The sequence below is a fragment of the Dreissena polymorpha genome, chromosome 13 (assembly GCF_020536995.1).
Source record: "Dreissena polymorpha isolate Duluth1 chromosome 13, UMN_Dpol_1.0, whole genome shotgun sequence".
Lineage (NCBI taxonomy): Eukaryota > Metazoa > Mollusca > Bivalvia > Myida > Dreissenidae > Dreissena > Dreissena polymorpha.
The window spans coordinates 56,137,622-56,155,121 of NC_068367.1; the positions used below are offsets into that span (position 1 = coordinate 56,137,622).

A 17,500-nucleotide genomic window follows, 5' to 3' on the forward strand; every position below is an offset into this window, starting at 1 on the left:
CTAGTACATTTTCCATAGTGTGTTATCTTTAAAGAGAGGACTCTTAAATCGTGGGCTCCACGCAAGACTATCGTAACTTACTATATATTATATAGTGAGTTACGATAGTCTTGCGTGGAGCCCACGAAATTCTAGTGCAAATTGATGTACTCACCAAACTTACAAATACTATCTATGTACGACAAGAATATCACAGATAATACGTTTGCTAGCACTTATGTAAAATTATGCTGGACAAAAGCTATTTAATACCTTATTGACAATTTAGCATTTAATTATATATTGCATGATAAACGTTAACAAAACAGACCATTATACAAAACTCAAACAACGACTTCGAGATCAATACACCAAGTCATGGTCTGATATGATAAATTCGCAAAGTAGATTAGATTAGTATGTGAAATTTAAAAGGATTATGCATTTGAAAAATATACTTCATGTGTTGATAATGATTGCCATATAAAAGACAGACTAAGCGCTCCATCATTCAGAATTGAAACTGATAGATACAATAAAATTGATAGAGAAAACAGGAAATGCAAAATGTGTAGCAGTTACATGTTTGAATCAGATATCATTATTATTTACATGTACGCATTCGCTAGATTTAATTAAGTTAATCAATCGTTGTACTCTGCCAACAAGTTTACATCTTACACTATATAATTTAGTAATATTTCTTAATTTATTTACAAAATTATGTTAAAACTAAACGATTACCTTGCTAGTAAGCCATTTTGTAACTACTGGATAAGACTAACGATGTTAATTACTTATTTACGTATTTATTTAATTATCTTTTTATGCGAAATGCTTTTTGTATAGTATTTCATGTGTGTGTTTATCTTTATATTAGTTAAGTATGTGACCAAATGCACACATAAGCTGATTCTGCCAATAAACTGAACCTGTTATTAATAGTTTTTTTTAATTATAATTGAACAAAATAATTTATTATCTAAAGAAGCGGACATTTATTGGATGATTAAACAACGCTCTGTGTTACCTATTCACAAAATTTATTTCAATATGATATCGCTCCACCCCTTGAATCATCTTGACTATGGGAACACGCCATAACGTGGAGTTGTTTTTAAATGATATGTGCAATAAACAATGGAATAAGTATTCATACAGAACACTTTCTTAAAAATGGAATTTAAATGTAATTTTATTTTCACTTCAGATTTCCTTTCAGACAAATGGAGTAAATGTTGTGCATATTGATTGCTAGTGTTAAATCTTTTATGTGTTATACTCATCTAATTATATTGACTAGTCCAATAAAACAATAAACGTAGCACACTGAGGATTCAAAATGTTGCCATCTAGACATTTAAAGAGACTGACGATTAGACTTGGAGCGGTGGTATTGTTAATTTGGACAGTGTCATTAACGTTGAACCACTGGAGTAAAAAAGAGGATACGGATAATTATCGTGTGAAAGAAATGGATATCAAAGATGGACATCTAGCAAAAATTCAGGAGAATTTAAATAGATTAAAACAATCTAATGATGAGGAGCGACTAATACAAAGAGATATTGCGGAAAGGGCTAATTTTGGTAATGATAAGTTGGAAGCTCCACCGAAGCGAATGATTGAACATAATAAAGATAGTGCAATAGTAAAAACTGTCAATATTATGCGGAACAATGACCTGAAAGACACCTTACTAGAGAGGAGAGAAAACGAAAACGTTCCGCGGAATATAGATGCTGATAAGAATGAACACCCTGATGGAAAGAAGGAAGACAAACAAGAAGACGTCGCGCAGATCGGAGCTCCCGTGCCCAGGCGTGAAGGAGCAGAGCAAAAAGATGGTCCAGGTGAAAATACTTGTATAATATTCCAAGATACGAACCCTTTGATAATAAAGAAAGAATGTACGCTCCATTCACAACATGTATTTAACATAAACAACTACGGTCGCATCTAGCCAGTAACACAATTTTGATAGATACAGGACTCGAACTGGTTATTATTCAATTAATCAATGTAAATCTCTGGTCATGAATCATTGTTGTTTTGCTGCCAAATTCGAAGTCTTCATTATTTTGATTGATTGTTCACAGGTGAAGGAGGGAAACCCGTGTATATAGATAAAGAAAAATTGACCAAGGAGCAGAGAGACGACTTTGACAAAGGCTATCAGGACAATGCTTTCAATCGCTATGCCAGCGACATGATATCACTGCATCGGTCACTTCCAGATCTTAGGGAAACTGAGTAGGTTATGTGTCCTTTACGTCAGGTACATCAATTACATTCTTACTAAGTCATTTATTTTGAAGTTGTAGTGGTAGTGAAATAGAAAGTAATCATGCATTTCCACAATTCGTATGCATATGTAAAAATGTTCTTCTATTTTGTATGTATGTGTATACTATAAGCATTGTATGCCATGTTTAGAACATCAATTGCAAACCAGTGTAATGCGTTAGTGAAATGATCACTGTCTATTTATCTTGAGTATTTGATGTTTGTTTTAATTCTTTAATTTCTTCCTCGAAATTAGATGTAAGAAAATACAATATGGCAACCATCTTCCAAGCGCATGCGTGATCATCATATTTCACAACGAGGCTTGGAGCGTGCTGCTAAGGACAATCCACAGTGTGCTCGACAGATCGGATCCCACACAACTGAAAGAAATTATTGTGGTGGACGACTTTTCTGATTTTGGTGTGTTAAATACCGTACAGCGGTAACATCGGTAGGCCGAGTGGGTGATGGCGCTAGTGCTAGATTTCGCTTCTCCTGTTGAATACCCTTTCCCCACTGGACTCCGGTATATGTTCCTTTCTTGCCATATATTTCCACATGGATCTAACTTATTGTTCACAACATGTCTTCCTTAATTTAACAGTTTCAAACGCAGTTATAAATATATCGGCATTATATTGCTTATTTGTGACCACGGCGGAATTCCATGCAAAGTAAAAAGCAACAACAAAGTAATAGTTACACCACGAGGAGAACATTACTGTTTTTCCATATTTTGTTATAATAATATTTAAGTACTTTAAGTGTTTTTATTTTAATAAAACAGATAATATATTATTACTGTGATTTTAGGTTAACATATAAACAAGTAAAATACTGTTTAAGGGTGCTATTCGATGTTATTACTAAGGGTTTTCTCACTTCTTTGTATGTGTGTTAATACATATTTTCAAGTGTTTTTTTATGTATATCTGTCCCTTATGCACGTTTGTTTAATACGAAGTTATGTGAACCATTTGATTTAGAGTATTAACACATGGACATGCTTAATTTATTTTATTACATTTCGTTTCATAACCATGTGCTCTAATGATTAGCAAGATTGACTCAACGTTCACATTCTGATACAAAGTACAAAGTGCATTTTTATTAATATAATAGCTTGTAACATGAACATGAACGTGTCTTTTAAGATCATTTAAAACAGCCACTACAAGAATACATCGACAAACAGGACAAAGTGTCCCTTCTGCGCGCGCACGAGCGGATCGGGCTTATCAGGGCCCGATTGATGGGTTTTGAGAAATGCACTGCCGATGTTGCAATATTCTTGGACTCGCATTGCGAGGCCACCGAAGGTTTGTAGATCTGAGAATTTATATATTCTTCCAAGCGCATGTGGGATAAGCATATTTCACAAGGAGCGTGTGGCTAAATGTAATACATGTACAAGTCCTTCATTAATCAAAACGTAGATGCTCAACTTTAAGTAGATCGGTTATTCCTTACAATGGCACGAGTGATCCTTTCTTTATTTAATGTTCATTAAAATAATAAAATGAGTAAATATAAAGTCAATTAGTATATGTAATTCATTATACAGTTTGCATATGTTATAAGGTGAAAGCATACTTTTTTCGAAAAAATAAAATCCCCACTATAAAAACAATAACTTGAGCAAAATAATACATCCAGGCATCTGTAAATGAATAAACCAAAACATATTTGTCTCAGAGAAAGCGAAGACCGAATTGATTTTTTTTATTTGGATACTCTGTGTCATGCTTTGCATGTAACTTAAATGTACTTCTTATTTTGAAATGTACACTGTGTACAAAACGCATTTGTGTTAATTATAATACGAAATTCCCAATTTATAAACACGTTAGCAACATGATACATGTGTCAATGCATAAACAACATTTATTTGTCTAAGAGAAAGCGAACAATTAGATGACGTGGTAATAATTGCAGGCTGGCTTCCGCCTCTGCTGTCAAGGATACACGAGAACGAGACGAACGTGCTGGTACCCGTCATTGACGTCATAGATCTGGACACGTTTGGGTACCAGGGGCAAGTAAACACCGACATCAAATCAGTTTATGTCGGGGGATTTGACTGGGGTTTGTTGTTCAACTGGCATCCGATACCTCAGGAGGAGCTCAAACGGATTGAATATAAAACTTATCTTCCAGTAAGGTAGGCGTTCCCTACGTCAAGGTTTACATGTTGTTTGTGTGCATGATGTTCGCCACTCCAGTTAATCCTGGGTTGAACATAAGCGTTTCTAAATAATTAAATAGGAAACAGCATTTTAATTATTGTTGTAATTGTTTGTCACATGTAAGTCGCAGAAAATAAGAAATGTAGGACAAATCCATAACAGATATTTACATCGTTGTAAAATTAATACAGCAACCCTGTTGTTTTTTTTTATCAATTTGATAAATGCAGTAGTAGAATTGTATTCACCCCGATCTGCTTATGAGAAATGTGTTTAATATTGTATTGGATATTGATAAAGGTTAAGAAAGGTCATTGTCTGTATAGGAGACATACGCCGAATAAAAGTATTGTACTACTGTTGTATCTCACTACCTTCATCTCGCGACCTGAAACATTAAACATGATTTTTCATGGAACACATCTATGAAATACAAGCCCGTTTAGTCTGGTGATGAGATGCAATTAAAGTAACAAAGAAAGGTTCCGTACATTATCAGTTATGTTTATATTAGAACCTTTGATTGACTTCAAATGTAATTATTTTAAAATAATCTATGCAATGCAAACGTGGTCTGTTATTCGAATAAAACTGTTTGTCTGTTAATTGCAAAATTCGCAAATCAGCATGTACTCAAAGTTGATAAATTCCATATAAGTAAAAGTGTAGTCATTACTGGAACATCTCCGCAAAATATAGTAAATTCCATTCTTTCAGATCCCCGACAATGGCGGGTGGGCTTTTTGCAATCAGCAGCAAGTTCTTCCGAAAGTTGGGCACATACGACAGCGGGTTTGACATCTGGGGCGGGGAGAACCTCGAACTCTCGTTCAAAACGTGGATGTGCGGTGGAACCCTCGAGACTATACCCTGCTCACGTGTAGGGCACGTGTTCCGGAAACGCAGTCCATATAAATGGGACGTTAAGGGCGGCAATGTTCTGAGGCGAAATCTGGTGCGTCTTGCAGAGGTCTGGCTGGATGATTACAAGGAATATTACTTGCAGCGAATAAACTATGATAAGGTGTGTATGAATATTGTGTGCAGCGAATAAACTATGATAAGGTGTGTATGAATATTACTTGCAGAGAATAAACTATGATAGGGTGTGTTGGAATATGACTTGCAGCGAATAAACTATGATATGGTGTGTATGAATATTACTTGCAGCGAATAAACTATGATAAGGTGTGTATAAATATTACTTGCAGAGACTAAACTATGATAAAGTGTGTAAGAATATTACTTGCAGCGTATAAACTATGATAAGGTTTGTATAAATATTAGTTGCAGCGAATAAACTATGATAAGGTGTGTATAAATATTACTTGCCGCGAATAAACCATGATAAGGTGTGTATGAATATTACTTGCAGCGAGTAAACTATGATAAGGTGTGTATGAATATTAGTTGCGGCGAATTAACTATGATAAGGTTTGTATGAATATTAGTTGCAGTGAATAAACTATGATAAGGTTTGTATGAATATTAGTTGCAGCGAGTAAACTATGATAAGGTTTGTATGAATATTAGTTGCAGCGAATAAACTATGATAAGGTTTGTATGAATATTAGTTGCAGCGAATAAACTATGATAAGGTTTGTATGAATATTAGTTGCAGCGAATAAACTATGATAAGGTTTGTATGAATATTAGTTGCAGCGAATAAACTATGATAAGGTTTGTATGAATATTAGTTGCAGCGAATAAACTATGATAAGGTTTGTATGAATATTAGTTGCAGCGAGTAAACTATGATAAGGTGTGTATGAATATTAGTTGCAGCGAATAAACTATGATAAGGTGTGCAGGAGTATTACTTGCAGCGAGTAAACTATGATAAGGTGTGTATGAATATTAGTTGCAGCGAATAAACTATGATAAGGTTTGTATGAATATTAGTTGCAGCGAATAAACTATGATAAGGTTTGTTCGTCATTTGATAAAATTCAGTGCCCTTATATAATTTTCACTAATTTATATTATTGTTCACCAATTCGGGCCATCATCAATTTTGTATTATTTTTGCATAATTTATGTATTTTAAGGTTAAAATCGCATACTAGTCCACAAAATGAATAGTTTTGTTCTATGATTGACTTTACAAACGATTTGGTAGTTTGGCCAACAACTTTATGTTTGTACGTGTTGTAGCAAATGATCTTATAAAAAATACCCTGCACATGTTTGGTGCGTTACACAATAGCATTTATCTAAGCTATAAACGATTGCTATTATTGATATTATAAATTCGTTTCCTTGTAAATTACTGATATGTTGAAATCGTCGTTGTTTTAAACATACACGCATGTTTAATGGCCTGTGTTAAATGTTTTCGCCAGTCCCTTACTAACTTGATATTTGCTTAGAATCTCCAAATGTTGTTCCAGGGTGATTACGGAGACGTCAGTGATCGTAAAGCTTTAAGGGAATCTCTACACTGCAAAAGTTTCCAGTGGTACCTTGATAATATATTTCCTGAATTGTTTGTTCCCGGAGAGGCTCTAGCGTCCGGCGAGGTAATGTACCTTATGTGCATGCAGGAGTTATTGTAAACCAATGATCGTATAAGTAGATTAATAAGAATTTGATTAGTAGCGATATTCACAAATAAGCATGCCTGTCATTTAATATTTTAGCATTGAAAGTAAATGTGGGTCGCCGTGGCGTACTGGATATGGTGTCCGCATAGCGACCGGGAGGTCACGGGTTCGATCCCAATTTGTAAGAGCGTTCTTAAGATCTCCCTCAAAGACACCAATACTGGTCCTACCCAGGGAACGGACTCGAGAGCGTTTCAATAAGTTTTACAATCTAATCAAGGATAAAAAAATCCACCTTTATGACATTTTTCGTTTAAATAAGGGATCTTCTAACCTTAATCCTTAATCCTTAGGTTTTCGATGTAATCGAGCTAAAATAAATAGGTATAAAATAATTTGCTTTACTTGTTAAGATCCGGAACGTTGATCGGTCTATGTGCATCGACGCCAGTACAAACATCAAAGACAACGAGGGGGTGGTCTCCGTGTATCCTTGTCATCAGCAGGGCGGGAACCAGGTTCTATTGTCAGGGCCCTGCCGCTAAAAACTTTAACGGCATGTTAAGCTTACGGTCCGTGAATTCCAGACGCTAATAAAACTTATTTTAAAAGCAATTATATTATTACAAGTATGCAAATTATTCGAGCATACACATTTGTTTACAAGTAATACATAAGTACATATATTTAAAAGGTTTAACTATTAAGTCACATAAATAACTTGATCCAAAAGTTAACGGCTGTTAGCTTTACTGGCCATTGAAGTTTTGAGCAACACGGCCCCGGTGTGATATTTTTGCCTTTGGTACCACAGGTGATTAGCGTGTGGCTATGATATTAATTAGTGAACACATCATTTTGAATGATAAATAATCATATTATAACGAAAAATCAACTTTTCTGAAAAAAATCACTATCAAATATATATATAGAGAGAATAACAGGTTACTGCCTGATGTTTTTGTTATATATCAGGCAAGGCTTAGAATAATATAACGGCGAGGCCTGATATAAAACACACAGTTCAGGCAGTAACCTGTTTTTCTGTTTATCATAACTCTATGTCCCCGATTTTAAAGAAATAATGAAAAACACGTTAAAAAGCTGCAGTTTTAGCGGGAACGAATATGACTTTTGTCGTTTGACGTGTTTATAATGACGTCATTAATATTTGTAAAAAAAAAAGTTTTTTGCTGTTTTTGTTGCATTTTGTGTTTAAAATATATTACATCTTGGTATCAAATTGTTTGTTTTGTTGAATCTGATTCGATTTTACTAAAAAAGAGTACTTTATAGTTGATTCCAAATAATAGGACTATCCTCCACACATGACTGATATAAGAACTTCCTGTTGACCATGATATAAAAAAAATCAGGCAACGTTATATCAGGCAGATATCAATGCGGTGGTATGATAAAACAAGGTATCCAACTCAAAATCACCCGAAAACAGGTTGCATCGCTTGGAACAGCCATAACTTCATCAATTGTGCAGCGATTTTCATGAATCCGGTCTTACTCAACGCCGAAATGAATTTACTCTTGGTAAATGGGTTACCTCTTTCTGTTACTAGTTTATCTGAGTCCCATAGGTTCAAGGTTACCGTCAAAAACCATTTTTTAAGTCAGATTTTATAATATTCTTTTACTAAGTAATCGGTATCATGTGTATTTTTTTTTAAATACATTCCGCTTTTTAATTACATTTCACTAGTCAGTTTGTGATGTTAATGTTGTAATTATCTGTGATGCATTTTTATTTGATATAAATATTTTAATTACTTAAGTCATTTATTGACTTCAAGTTGTGTGCGTTCATTTTTAACTGTGATATTCCTACAATAATGTCCACCGATTCAAATATTATTAATGCTCAGTATTAATCTGTGATATATTATTAAGCAACAATTTATGTCTCTCTATGTCATGCCACCATCCACAAGGACCACAATGGAAATAAGAGTTCGCTCTCTTTTTTGTGATATCCTTGGTTCTGTGTTGCGTGACATGGTTAATACTCATGTTTGTATTTTTATGTATTATTTTATGAATGCAACATGTTTGTTAATTGTGTTTGCACCATGATACCGAAATAAATCTATATATCTATCTATCTATCTACTCTCTGGAAATTTACATACCTTGTTTTTTTTTTTAACAAATGCTGGGTCAAAATTTAAGAAATAACACGATACACAACTCGCGTGACCTACTTGACAGCGATCTGATCCGATTCATGAATGAAATCTTCAGGTGTAAAGACACACCTTCGCATTGGACCAATGAAATCACTCGTGTGTTTACAATGTCGGTTAGTTGAAATGTATGTAAACAAAGGTTTCAAACGGCGCTGGACAGTTAGTTTTGATGCATAATGTAACGGCAAGCACGGTAAGAATGTTTTTTCATACGTTTTATTGAATTATGGTATGAGGTACGTGAACTTTGCAGGGAAAATTGCCTGAACTCCGTAAAGATTTCAGTCTTAAATCGGGTCTGATCGATGCCAAGTAGGTCTCACGAGTTGTGTATCGTGTTATTTCTTAAACGTTGACCCAGCATTTGTAAAAATATTGCAAGACATGTATATTTCCCGAAAAGAAATTCATTTCTGCGTTGAATAAGACCGAGATCGCGAACATCGCTGCAAAATTGATGAAGTAATGGCTGTTCAAAGCGATGCACCCCGGTTTGGGGTGATTTTGAGTTGAATACCATGTTATACATATATATGATAGTGATTTTGTTTTTCAGAAAAGTTGATTTTTCCTTATAATATGATTATTTATCATTCACAGTGATGTTTTCACTAAATAATATCATAGCCACACGCTTACCACCTGTGGTGGGTACATGCATGCTGTTCAGCTTTTGCCTAAAATGTTGTTTTGTCTATGTACATGTACAATTAACCGATTTTCGGTACGACGATCTGATGCAACAGGTGTGCAATTATAACATGCAAAGAGTTGGTTTTCGTGTATAATAGAAATTCATAAATATAAAGATTTGTGCTGTGTATTTTTACATTTTATTTTTTTATAATTGTCACCGCGTTTTTGTTTATTGTTATAAATTATGGCTGACGAAATTCTGAGAACTAAAGTAGACTTTCTTTCGTTGCAAATGCTATTGGCCTGTTTTGTTCAGCTTATCATGAAATAAATAAAAAGTGAAATCGTCACTCGACAGGTGTCATGTATATTTTTGACAGCTGAAATAGTTAAGTTAGGAAAAAAAGGTCATCGTTAATGCGTAAATGAATTTTGATTCCATCAGTAACTATAGCCACACATCTTTATAAGCGTAATTACATGACATTAAATGCTTTTTCCTCAGTTTTGGCTACTAAGTAAAGAGGGTGAGTTCAGAAGAGACGACACGTGTTGGGACACCCCGGACGGGGCCAAGGTAAAATTATACCCGTGCCACTCTTCCAAGGGCAACCAACTCTTCGAATACAGAGAGGTGTGTGACTTACCATAGTTTATCAATTCATATCATACCCATTAAATTATATGCTACAGTAATGTTCAAATTTAAATTGTTGATTTAGAGCAAAATAATTGACTGATGTTTAATTTTATAAACATGAAATTCGATTGACGTTTATTTTATATTTTAAATATACAAGGACCTATGTGAATTTGATATGATTCGAATGCAGAATGGTGTGTGGCCTACAATAGTTATTTATATCATGACACATCATAACCATTCACTAATATGTTAATCATAATGCAATGTACTTAAATACCTAAAAAAATACTATTTTCTAATGTTGTAAGAACGAAGCTAGGTTGACGATGTTTAAACATCTTAATTTTCTATATTAAATATGCACTCACTGATGCGTGGTATTTCTTAAGTAATCATGTTATAATAAATAGTATATTCACTACTGGTCGATTGCGTGATGTAAAACTCGGTGTTGCTTGTTCGATTATATCAGACGAAATTGCAAAATTGCATTATTTAGTTTATTTTTCTCATTATATTTACATTTGTACTTAACAAATAACACCGACATAGTACAGGGCGACACAATATTCAAATAATGCCAAATGATTTTGAAAATATTACAGGACGACACAATAAACAAATAGTACAAAGTACTTTTAAATATTACAGGGCAACACAATATTCAAATAACACAAAACTATTTTGAAAATATTCTAACACAATATTCAAGTAACACCAGAATATTTTTAAATATTACAGGACGACATAATATACAAATAACACAAAGGTATTTTTAAATATTACAATACGACACAATATATACAGACAATAACACAACTATTTTTAAATAGTACAGGACGACGCAAGATACAAATAACACAAATGTATTTTTGAAAATATTACAGGACGAAACAATATACAAATAACAACAATGTGTTTTAATATTACAGAACGACAAAATATACAATAACACTAAAGTATTTTTTAATTTTTCAGGACGATACAATCTACAAATAACACAAAAGTATTTTTTAATATTACAGGACGATACAATATACAAATAACACCAAAGTATTTTCAAAATATTACAATATACAAACAACACCAAAGTATGTTTAAATATAACAGCACGAATATATATATACAAATAAAACCAAGCATTTTAATAAAACAGGTCGACACAATATACAAATAACACCAAAGAGTTTTGAAAATATACCAGGACGACACAATATACAAATGACACCAACGTATGTTTAGATATTACAGAACGACATCATATACAAATAACGCCAATGTATTTTTCAATATTACAAGACGACACAATAAACAAATAACACCAAAGTATTTTGAAAATTTAAAGGACGATCCAAAATACAAATAACACACAAATATTTTTTTTTAAATAATGGACGACTCCATATGCAAACACCACCAATTTATTTTGAAAATATTACAGGACGACACAATATACAAATAACACAAAAGTATTTTGAAAATATTACAGGACGACACAATCTACAGTCCAACGGCGAAGAAATGCGTTGAGATCACGTGGGACGCCAAGGGGCTCCAAATGGCACCATGCACCGGAAACGACCGCCAGAAATGGAAGATGACGAGAAAACCACCGAAAGGACCTGGTCATGAAAAGAAAACGTCAAAATAACCATACGTCAGAACACGTTGCTGTGTATAAAAAGGACGCTTCAAACGGAGCTTGTAAAAAGTACTATAAAATATGTGCATGTTTTAAAAAAAACAAATTTGCGACTGGAACTTGATACGAAACACAGGCAATTATCTTACTAACGAAGACGTTTTCGGTATGTTTTACACAACCAGTGCGATTAGCATTTTATAAGAAATATGAGAAATAAGAGAAACATATCATCGTTAAACATGTCTAAAACGTTGTAGATCTTCAATGGTGTATGTTGTGTGAAATGAAATATTGACAATTACGCGTATTTGTGTGTTATATAATACAGACGTTACACATATCATTAGTATTTGATAACAAATATTACATGTATAAATTAATATAGTTATTTTGATATGTAATGCATCAACAGTGCAATTAGCATTTGATAATACATTTTCGATGTAGAAACACTATGGAAACAAATAGTTGGTGTGTGTTATGCAATAGTGTGATTGGCATGTCATTAGAAATGTTTGCCGTCCAAATAAATAGAAAACAAAACAAGTTTGTTTAATGCCTTAGGCTTGAATAAAACTTAATGGTGTAATAAGAATTGCTGATCATATGACATGTACGTTATAACAAAATTGCTCGGGCACTAATTAAATGAATTGTGTGATATTTATGCAATAATTGGTAATTAACTTTTTATCTAGATAAACCTACACAACTCTCTTCACAATTACTGTCATCAAACGCGGATATTTTGAAGTCCTGAAAAACAGTGTTTGCATGTTATGTATTGTCTATTGAGATCAATGTATTTAAAAAAAAACATATTGTATATTTTGAAACTTGAATAACACAGAAAAGCAAACAGTATATGTGCAGTCTTTCATTGTAAATAAAACACCATAATGTTGAACATTTTATTGGTAATTTCATCTTCATTTTGAAATAATGTATGGCTGCTCTTTCTACATAATAAAGTAGATACACATGTTTGTCTTTAAGAGTCAATAACGCCTAACCGAAAATAACAAAACGATATTACAAAATATGAAAACTATTGAATAATATGATTACGAACAGGACAAAACATATGTTTTATTATGAGTTCTATTATGTGTACCATCAATATGACAAAGAGTACAAAACAGACTTGAAGTTGTGCGACTTCTAGCCAAGTTGAAATACGATTTTTGCCCAAAATATTGAAAGTCACAATCCGCACATTCATGTTTGAGTTTAATGTTAAAGAGGGCTATAAAGTTCATGCATATATATTAAGTAAAATCGTTATCAATAACATTCTTCATTTATGATTGCCAAAACTAATACTTATTAGTTACTAATGATATAAAATCCTTGAAATGCATTAATAGACATTCGCATAAAGTTCATGGTTTTGCGACACTAACAGATTATAAACTTAAATAATTGTTACTTTCAAAATAGTTATTGTACTAAGTAAAAGTACAAATTACACAAGTCAATAGTACAAACATCGAAATAATCATGCTGACTATGTATGCAATGACAATTGCAGAGTGACAATGCTGTACCAATTGAATATGGACCGAAAACACGTTGTTGCGTAGCAATCATTGAGATTGCGCACGAATGCCGTCGCATTTATGACAAAAAACTCCGTGACATTTCCTCGACGTCGTTAGTGGTACTTTTAGAAGTGCATGAAGTTTTTTCGCGACTGATATCGGCGTTTATGTATGAAAAAGCATATTTGTGAAAAAAACAACAACAGTAAATGTAGAAGTAATCCAACCCGATTAACTGACTAAACTCAGATGGGACGATGTTTTAAGGATAACTACAATTAACTAAAAGCCTTTAAATTTTCGTCAGATCTTGTGAGGAAAGTGGAAACCGGAGAATCGAAAACCCATCTTGCCCGATACGGACTACGTTAACGGATAAGTGCCATGGCCTTCTCAAAAGGGGCAATACATTCATGATACCAGGACTCTCAGCTAGCAGCAATATCGACTGAAGGCATTACATAACACAATGTTATTAAGATCCGTGCAGTCATTTATATAACTCAGTGCATCGATATATGAAATTGCATAATTCAAAATGTTATACGTTACTTTAATTCTCAAATGAACACATATTTGGAAAAGAAAACAAATGTTCATTACATCAGAGATAATGGATTATTATAATCAAGATGTCGTAGGAGAGAAATACAAAAAGAATAACGATCCATTGTCTTCAAATAATTGAAGAATATGTGTTCAAATCATAGAAGAAAATCGCCAAAACAAACCATTTACTACAGTGTGCGGTACGCTTTACAGTTTATGTAATAATGCGAACTTTGGTTTACCACTTTTACACCAAACTAATCGCCCATTAAGTTTATATGCGTAATCAAAAATTAATTGTACAGTCGATTTACAATCGTTGTTTGTTACAGCTCTTTCATTTTGTTAAACAATGTGACGCATTAAATTTTAATGCACATAGGAGTATACATGTGTATTTAAAAATAGAAATGAAGAGCAGATAAAACAATGGTGAAACTTATTATAAATACAATGTATAAGGAAAATGGTAATGTTGTCTTTCTTGAAACATTTCAGCTGTGCAAGCCAATTACTACTGCAAATAAGGCATTCGTTAACTTCACCTAAGACCAACTCATAAAGTCGTTCCGGTTATTTGCATATGTAGGTTATCGAAGCTAAACATAAAATCAATATGTCTGATACCACAGGTACTGGGCTTAATTATTTAGGTTATGTCGTCTTGCGGTCTTCTACTGAGGTTTTTGTTCGAATCATGCCCCTGGGTTTAAAACTGGCCACGCACAAGGGGTTACCCAATTTACATAAACATATAATGTAAATCACTTAAAAAATCTTCTATGAAACCGACAGGGCTAGGGATTTGAATGTGCTGTGTAAAGTCGTATGGAGATCCTCTAATAATTTTGTTCAAATTATCCGCCCTATGGAAACTTGTTTTCCTCATATTTATGTAGCAAAACTCTTTAAAAGTCTTCTTTGAAACTATAAGTCCGAAATTTTGTAATTGTATTTTTATCATGCATGATTGTATTCGGGTCTTATCCGAATTTTGTTCAAACTTGAGATCGAAACTGACCATGCCCAATGGTACCAGATTTTTATAGACAACATATTAAAAAAACTTCTGAAATCTTCTTCTCTTAAACCACTTGAGTCAGGTCTTTGATATTTAGTGTTTTACATTGTTTGGTGGTCCTATCCGAAGTTTGTTCAAATGAGGCCTGTGAGTAAACAATGGCCCTGCCCTGGGGCTTACTTGTTTTTTTTTCTGTGAGATGTATATAGTAAAAAAATCCTCTGAAACTGCAAGCCCGAGTATTTGGTATATGGCATTTTTGCTTGTATGGAGGTCTTCTACAAATTTGTTCAAATCAAGCCCCTGAGGTCAAAACTTGTTTTCCTTACATTGTAATAGTGAAAACTTCAACAGTCTTCGTATATCTGAAATCGCAGGGCCTTGAGGTTTATTATTCGGAATGAAATGTCTTATAGTGGTCATCTTAGTTTGATCAAATCATGTCCCTGGTATAAAATAAGTCCCAGGCCCCACAGGTCAAATTATTTATGGGAGACTTAAAAAAAATCTCTAAAACCGCAAGGGTAAGGGATATGATACTCTTCAAAATACGAGTTCTCTTTAATTATACCCGTTTATTTGAATTAAGACATTTTTCACTACAATCAATACCTAAATTAAAAAGTTCATTTTGAAAAACGCTTTTATCAAGATGCCTTAAAGATCTATACGTGAATTCGGTTTGAGCTTCATCTTTTTTCTTTACCTTACTTTCAAATGAAAGACTTAAACCAGGGGGGCACGCGTATACGGGAGCTTACCGCGTTTAAGTGAGAAAGTTGTTGCAAAACTTTAAAGATGGCGTCGTTTAAGTGTTTTTCGTGAAGGAGTAGCGGATATTTTCACCCGGTAAGCCAGTTTATATTTATATTTCTTTTAAATGAATAAGCCCTTTCGGCTCTACGGTGTTTTTGCTCCCTCGTTTTTTTGTTTCAAAACCGTAGACGTCGGAATAAAAAAGTTATTGAAGCAAAACCGGCGACAAATTTGTTGTTTAATTTCTTGACCTTCGAGATGTTGGATGTTCGAATATCATTTTCTCTCATAATACACAGTATTTGTGCATGTGTACAGTAAAGTATAACATAAATCACGAATATTTTATTATCTCGACGCGTTGTTATGTCTTTTAATTCATTTAATGCCGAATAATAACTGGTTAACCCCCATTTTTGGAACTAAACTTCCTTTAAAGCACCTTTTGGGACCTGACTTCCAAATGATTAACAGCTTTCATATGTTTCAAGGTTTTATGCGAAATAACTTTCGTGAATGAATTCCGCATTGGTGCGAATGTCTTGGAGACGTTTTCACTTGAAGAAATCAAGAGTTTTCTTTTTTCTATTAATTGTTTTATTATTAATTTGTATTATTATATGTTTTATCGCGTACTTAACGCTAACATTTAGTGTGTGTAATATAAGACATTCGACGGTATTATAAACACAGTGTAATTCTTACCTGTTTATTTTAACACATATGGACATACTTATGTTTGAATATGCATCCAACGGAATACTATGCTTACTATTTCCAGATATCTAGACGCCAGTTATATATGTTGAGGATGCCAATATTAAAAAAGACGGCCTAATGAAGTGTGTACCGCTCTAGAATGCGATAGGTACATGAAAACCCACCAATCAAACAAAAAAGATTACGTCGAAGTACCTTGCCAAACAATCACATATACGTGCAATAAAAGTGTAATGAAAAACAGAAGAGGGTAAAGCCGGTTTGATACTAGTATAAGGTTGATGTAACCAAATACTGCCATTGTTGCGATTCGGAATACATGAAGCAATTTGGAATACCTGACATCTGCTTAGAAGATGCATATCGGTGGATGTTTTTTATGATACTTAAATATGAATTGTTTATTTAATACAATGACATTTGACGCGTTTTACCATAACGATACTAATGCATGTATGTGACTTTGATGTGATACATTTTGGACGACCTTCTTTTAAACCAGTTCTGAGTTTGTCACTATATTAAAATCGCAAAAAGTGAATTTGTAGTGGATAGAAAGATTTGTGCGAATGCAATACACGATATGATTTCAGTAGAAGTGATCAATATAATTTTTTATACATGTATAATTTTTTTTCTTTTATACCTATGTGAATACATATTATTTATGACTGTTGTATTGAGGGAATAAAGTATTGGTTCACTTAGAAAGATTATTTCGTTTGTTCCTAACATTGCCTTCCAATCGTAAGTAATGTTAATATGTCAAATGCATAACGAATTAAATCCGA

The 17,500-nt window shown here is 33.4% G+C and overlaps 3 protein-coding genes across 11 annotated transcripts in view; all 3 read left to right on the forward strand.

Moving 5' to 3' along the window:
• LOC127854470 (polypeptide N-acetylgalactosaminyltransferase 5-like) overlaps window positions 1-17,500 on the forward strand; it is a 168,394-nt gene that overhangs the window by 70,182 nt on the left and 80,712 nt on the right. The gene's annotated exons all lie outside the window — the stretch shown is intronic.
• The window catches only part of LOC127854466 (polypeptide N-acetylgalactosaminyltransferase 5-like), a 77,166-nt gene that overhangs the window by 38,337 nt on the left and 21,329 nt on the right, over window positions 1-17,500 (forward strand). For 2 of the 9 annotated variants that reach the window (XM_052389513.1, XM_052389516.1), the window contains exons 2-9: window positions 1,190-1,832; window positions 2,079-2,232; window positions 2,522-2,688; window positions 3,423-3,587; window positions 4,204-4,429; window positions 5,172-5,478; window positions 6,845-6,973; window positions 7,411-7,515. In XM_052389513.1, the coding sequence (XP_052245473.1) occupies window positions 1,322-1,832; window positions 2,079-2,232; window positions 2,522-2,688; window positions 3,423-3,587; window positions 4,204-4,429; window positions 5,172-5,478; window positions 6,845-6,973; window positions 7,411-7,515 (1,764 nt within the window). In that variant the 5' untranslated portion in view covers window positions 1,190-1,321. Of the gene's footprint in view, window positions 1-1,189; window positions 1,833-2,078; window positions 2,233-2,521; window positions 2,689-3,422; window positions 3,588-4,203; window positions 4,430-5,171; window positions 5,479-6,844; window positions 6,974-7,410; window positions 7,570-10,336; window positions 10,466-11,966; window positions 12,669-17,500 lie in introns of those variants that run through there. The other 7 variants (XR_008037082.1, XM_052389510.1, XM_052389512.1 and 4 more) reach the window with 7 other exon arrangements.
• Window positions 1-17,500, forward strand: part of LOC127854472 (uncharacterized) — an 86,663-nt gene that overhangs the window by 13,430 nt on the left and 55,733 nt on the right. The window lies entirely within an intron of this gene.